This window comes from Haplochromis burtoni, unplaced genomic scaffold (assembly GCF_018398535.1).
Source record: "Haplochromis burtoni strain Fernald_Lab_line unplaced genomic scaffold, NCSU_Asbu1 Contig_598, whole genome shotgun sequence".
Taxonomy (NCBI): domain Eukaryota; kingdom Metazoa; phylum Chordata; class Actinopteri; order Cichliformes; family Cichlidae; genus Haplochromis; species Haplochromis burtoni.
The window spans coordinates 285,160-291,333 of record NW_024582959.1 but is presented as its reverse complement, the minus strand read 5'-3'; the positions used below and the strand labels follow the sequence as shown (position 1 = coordinate 291,333).

At 40.1% G+C, this 6,174-nt stretch overlaps 1 protein-coding gene across 1 annotated transcript; it reads right to left on the bottom strand.

Annotated features, from left to right (window-relative positions):
* Positions 1–316: 316 nt before the first annotated feature.
* rpl36 (ribosomal protein L36) lies at positions 317–5,436 on the bottom strand. The gene is made up of 4 exons (XM_005948424.3): positions 5,331–5,436; positions 3,099–3,193; positions 2,704–2,838; positions 317–434 (listed from the first exon to the last, which is right to left on the bottom strand). Exons 2-4 carry the CDS (start codon positions 3,189–3,191, stop codon positions 345–347), a joined length of 318 nt encoding a protein of 105 aa, XP_005948486.1. The 5' UTR covers positions 3,192–3,193; positions 5,331–5,436; the 3' UTR covers positions 317–344.
* Between the last annotated feature and the right edge of the window lie 738 nt (positions 5,437–6,174).

Below are 6,174 nucleotides of genomic sequence, written 5' to 3'. Positions count from 1 at the left end.
TCCTTTCAAACAGAAAAGAATGGGCACAAGTCACCATTCTAAAATTTATTTTATACTTAAAGTACACATTTGTATACAAAAATGTATATGCTTTATTTCTGCTGCAGCGGTAATTTTACAAGTTCTTTGGTGATATTCATTCCTTTAGCCACAGTAGGCTAATCTACAGTCTGGTCTAAAGCCAAGCAGCATGTTATGTCTATATTTTGAGATTTCTACAAACATCTTCAGGTGTGCTGACGACCGAGATGGTTGCAGCAACATAAACAGATCTGATGAATGGTGACAAAGCAAAAAGAGAAAGACGAGGCTGGAATGTAGTTTCATGTTTTATTAAATGACTTTTACTCCTTCTTGGCAGCAGCCTTTCTCATGGCAGCCAGTACGTTGCTCAGCTCTTCTCTCTTTCTCTTGGCCCGAATGTGAGTGCCGATCTGTGAGGGGGAAAACAGTATAGAAATATTAGAAGAGCTCTGAGCTTTTCTGTTGTCCAGTCAGTGCATAAAAATCATATCCAACAAACGATCACAAAAAAGCTCAAGTCCTTATAAATGGCCAACACATTACAGATGGCTCATTATAAAACTACCTCACTGAAATTGTGAGAATGCACACATCTCAACTCATAGTTAGCAGTTGGAAGGCTGTGTAACATGGAAAATTATGAGTATAACCTCCAAATCACAAAACATGGTACTGATAACCTCAGTAAATAAACATGTTATGAAAACTGAGCTCATTTTGAATGTGATCGCAGCCACAAATCAGAAATAAGTTGGCGCAGGGTCACATGCAGCACTGTGTAGCATCCCCTCTTCTAACAACAACCCACAAGTCCACCAGAGCAGCTGCGGGACTTGTGGAAGAGGAATGTTAGAAGATTCTTCTTCTCTGTTAGAGGATTCCAGCTGCTCAGCAGTTCTGACCCTGCTTTATTCTGTTTTTGGTGCAAACTGCCACTTCCAAAGGTGCCGATTTTGATTAATATGACCTCAGCAGTTTTCCACTTTGCCTCAGTCTATCTTAAACTGGCTTTGGTCCAGAGAAGACAGCGGTGTCTATGGATCACGCTCCCATGTGGCTGCCTCTTTGCATGACAGAGCCCCAACCTGCATCTGTGGAGGGAACGCCGAGCTGTGTTCACACACTGATCCTGAACCCATGCACTGATTTCCACCACACAATCATGCCCGTTTTAAGGGACTGGTGATGCAGATATCCAACAATGATGATATTATGAACTACAGATGATGAATTACTCAAAGTCTTCACATGTTTACAGTTTTCTGCAGAATGGTGAACCTCTGCCTCTCTAAGATGCTCTTTTAGACCCCTTCATGTGACTCACATGTTGCCAATAAACCTAAGTGGCTGCTAAATGTTCCTCCAGCTCTTTCTTTTTAGTGCCACTTTTTCAGCTTGACCCTGTTCGAATGTTCTGATACCTGCTGCTGCCATTGAGTCAAAATGAGCTCAGTTTTCTTAACATGGTACAATAATTCAGTTTAAACATAGAGCTGGGCGATAGAACGATAACGATATGTATTGCGAAATAACTTTTTCTCGATAGAAAAGTTAAACTATCGCGATAGACCTCACCGCTCGTCCTCTTAAAAAAAGAAAAAAAAGAACAGCCAATCCAAATTAAGTAGCGCAGAGCCGAACCAATCACAGCCGCAGGTCACGTCGACGTGACTTGTTACGTACAGCACAAGTGCCAAGCCGCACATGTGTTTTGTTTGGGAAGCAGCCAGCCGTCGCCGGGTAATGGAGGAAATGAGTGTGCCGACTAGAAAAATCAACCGAGCGTGACCGAAGAGAAAACAGATGATGGTTCCAACGCCGGAGAGATTGTCGAACGGAAGAGCCATAGAAGTTCCGTAGTGTGAAGGTATTTCGGCTATTTCAAGTCTGACAAAAAACAGAGTAGCGCGCACTGTAAATTGTGCCGAAAGCAAGTCTGGAAATACAATAAACGGTGCATGCTCAATCTCTGACTGGAAGCGCTAATTCGTCATTCGGCTTTTGTCAGACTAAAGTAACTGTTAAAACTGTTTGAAAAGCTCAGCTATACAACAAGGAGAGATTGAGAATTTCCTTTTAGTTCTCAGTTTATTTGATATTGACAAAAGTTAGTCAGTTTTGTCTGTTCTTCTGTAAAACAAACTAAGATTTATTTTTAGAATTAATATTTTGTTTCTAAGTGGAATTGACAATTTAGTCTGTTTCGTTTGTTCTATTTTGAAACTTAAACGCTTTAGCGGCTGCCTTTTGTGTAGTTTGCAATATTTGCCTTTATTTATCTGAAAAAGTCTCATGTTCCTTAAGTACATCTACCCAGTTGAAGTTATTATGGGAAGTAAATATTTAAATAAAAACAAGCTGCTGATTATTTCACATTTTACTTGTGAGCAACGGCACATTTAAATCTTACAAATATAGTTATTTGGCTGATATCGTGATAGATATCGTTATCGCCTGAAATGAAAAAAACAAAAAAAACAAAAACATATCGTGATATGAAAAAATCTCATATCGCCCAGCTCTATTTAAACATGTAATATGTTTTATAAATATTATAAAGATAATACAACATTTGCATAATCGTTATTTACATTTTACAACTTGTCCTCACTTTTGTGGTTTGTAACCGGGCAAACACTACTGTGGTTTAGGCTGGCGAGTGCTTTGACACAAACTCACCCTCTTCTTGATGAACTTGAGGGCTCTCTTGTCCTTGGACACTTTCAGCAGCTCCATGGCTCTCCTCTCATACGGAGCAAACCCACACACTTCACGGATCATATCCCGCACAAACTTGGTGTGTTTGGTCAGACGCTGGGCAGTAAAGACATAAGTACACGGTAAGTCAAAGCATTTAACACCATTGACTCTATTTGGACATAATGTGATATAGGAATGTTGATGCCTGACAGATTATGCTTATGTGGACTGATTTACACTATGTGTCATCAAACGCTTCAGGTCAAGCCAGTCACAGAGTAAGTACACAAACTACTGTCTGAAGTGCAAATATATTTATCTTAACACTTGTAATATAGTCAAGTCTGTAAAGTCACTCAGCAAGAGATACTCACCCCGCGCCGGCGGCTGTGTTTGGGAGCAGCGACATTTTTGGTGACTGGGTGGCCTTTGTTAAGGCCAACAGCCATAGGATAACGAATAGCCATGTCTGCGGAGGATCACACGAAACATTAAGACAAGTGCAAATGATGAGGCTTTAACTAGCTGCAATCTCACATGATCAACATATCAGAACAAATATTTTAGTATGCAATAGCAGGAAGACCAACACCGACAACAGGCTCTTGTCTAAGTTCTATTGTAAGCAGTGATGGGAATAAGAGTCATGATAAACAATATATACGCGGCGTTTTTTTCCTCAATAGTTTCGTCACATTTACTGTCTAAGGACAGCGCAGCAAGCACTCTGCTTATGAGCAAAAAAAACCAGGGGAAGTTTTAGGAGTGACAGCGAGAGAGAGAGAGAGTAGAGAAAGAGAGAGAGCGAGTTTTGAGACGTTTAGGTGTTTGGAGTGTGTAGTGTTGTGGATAGTTTTGTGTTGTGTGTCAGAACAATGAGGCGACTGCTGTCTCCAGGTAGAAACAGGAGTGATACACCTGCTGCTGTCAGACCTGCAGGTATCAGGCTGTGATGTTCTCCTTTATAGTGGACAGAAATTATTCTTTTTTGGAGTGGCACAAATAATTTGTGTGGCATCTTATTGAATGCAGAACAGCTGATTGTTCTGTAAATAGTTTGAAATAGTTATTTAAAAAAATCAAGGTAAAAGGTAAATGGATGCAAATAACTTTGTTGTTTGCAAAAGTTGTGCAGAGGATTTTAAAATTGACAATTTCTATTTGCATTTAAAGTTTTTTTGTCTGATTTTAGATCCATTGTGTTAATACAGTAAGTCAAAATGAAAACAGAATTGCAAATTCAGACACGCGAGGTTGTGCTGAAAAGGATGATACCAAACAAGGCAAAGTAAATAGTTTTTAAAGGGAAAATGTGGAGGGAAAATCAAGTAGTTAAAATGGCCAATTATACCCTGGACCTCAGAGCGTTACATGTTTTATTAAAGTAACACAATAGTTACTTTTCAAGTAATTAATTACTTTTAGAATATTGTAACTCAGTTACTTTTTTGAAAAAGTAACTAGTAACTAAAATTAATTACTTTTTCGAAGTAACTTGCCCAACACTGACTGTAAGCCACATCAGCTTTGCACCCATGGGCAATGTTTTACCGAAGCCTTTTCTCCTCCTTGAGTGGTCTACATCACTGGGTTCAGTAGTGCTATGATCATCTGACAGCAGGAAAGCTCAAATAAAACAGGGTGTAGATGTGACATGACAAGGTCTGTGACACAGGAGTAGGAAGGGGACCTCCATCGCTTTACTTTACTGCAAAGGTAGCTGTAGCTCAGGAAGTCGAGCAAGATGTAAGGTCAGTGGAATCAATTCAACCTCATAAAAAAAAAAAAAAATATATATATATATATATATATATATATATATATATATACACACACACACACACACACACACACACACACACACACACACACACACACAACAGACCAATTACTCTCGTTCAATGCATGCGACCTGCAGATTAGACAATAACTGTGTGCAAAAAGAATGTTAGCAGGAGCTTCTGGTTCTTTTGAGCGAGCTATTTGAAACAACACCATAATTTGGTCTCAAAAACATTTCTTACAGTGCTAACAGGACTCCAAATCTCCGTTTAACAACCACAATCTAAACAGGTCAATGTCGGTGGAAGCTTAACCATCACAGTTACACTGAGTGAACGCTGATTACTAAAATGTGCTCTGCTGCAGCCACCTTCAGTAAAAACTCTTGACTTGGACTCGCCATGTAAGACACGCGAGGTAGCCTGGAGCAATCTGCTATTTCATTTCCAATTTTGAGGGTACAAGCGACCTACTGGCGCTGATCCGTCACATCGGGCCGGTAAAGCTTTAGTGTCCACCAGACTGTGCGACAGCTCCCTATGAGCCCGCAGGTCTGCTCGCTGCTTTAGCTTCTCACTACAACAATATTCAGTCTACGCTCGGAAGCACCGATTTCTACGCACTCAGGAACATAAGGAAAACGGACACGGCTGACTAGACGCCACATTTTCTTCAACTTCATATAATACGGTGCTACAATACTGAGCTGAGACGTAAAGTAAGGTTAGTAGTTACTAACAGTTTCAACAAATCTTCTAAAACTCGACGGATGGCAAAGATTAAAAACGGCTTTTGGCTAAAACTTCTCGACATTAAAATCGTACCTGCTATCTTTGATGGCGGTCAGGCCGGAAGGACTGTTGCGTGAGCTAAACGGGGCAATGAAACCCGGAAAACGCTTCTGTTACGCTGGCGTGACAGCGCGCCCTGCTGCCCGGGAAGAGAAAGCGTTTTTCATTTTAATGGGGTTTTCTCATTTCACTAATCTGTCTCTGGAATCAGTCTATGTACACTATGTTAAAGGTCGTTTTATTCCTAAAATGCATTTGGAGGTTAGAGGATGGTTAGAGGATGGAGGAGGCTGTGATGATGCACAGCTTTATCCTATGCAAAAGTGTTTCTAATCTTCACCGAGTTTGGTGCATCAGTATATAAAATCCATAGCTCTTAATATTCTAATACAAATACCATTGTTGTTTAGTGAGACTTTTGATTCTTCTTGCCCTAAATGTCTAAATGTTTTTTTCTATATACATTGAAGGAAATAATTATTCCCCTAGAAATCACTGTTGGTGAGTACAGTGAGATGCTTCTTGTAGTTGGTGGAAATGTGAACCAATAGATCCTTTGGGTTTTTTGGCTGCTGACACACAACTTCACACAGACAGACACACAGCTCCTCCTTACTAACAGCTGGATTAGCTAATGCTAATAACACTTAACAAAACGTAAGGAGAAAGTTCAGAGGTCAGCAAAGCTCCTGTTTTCAATAAAGTATTAAACAGTCTTCATGAATGTTAACCTGGCCGACACATATGGTAACATTAGCTGTTTAGTATTAGCATAGTCCAAAAGCAAACCAATCCCCCAAGACAACAAAAGGGGCATAGTCCAACACAAAAAGTTCAGAGGGCTAACCGCAGGTCCAACTTCGGCAATGGAACAGTT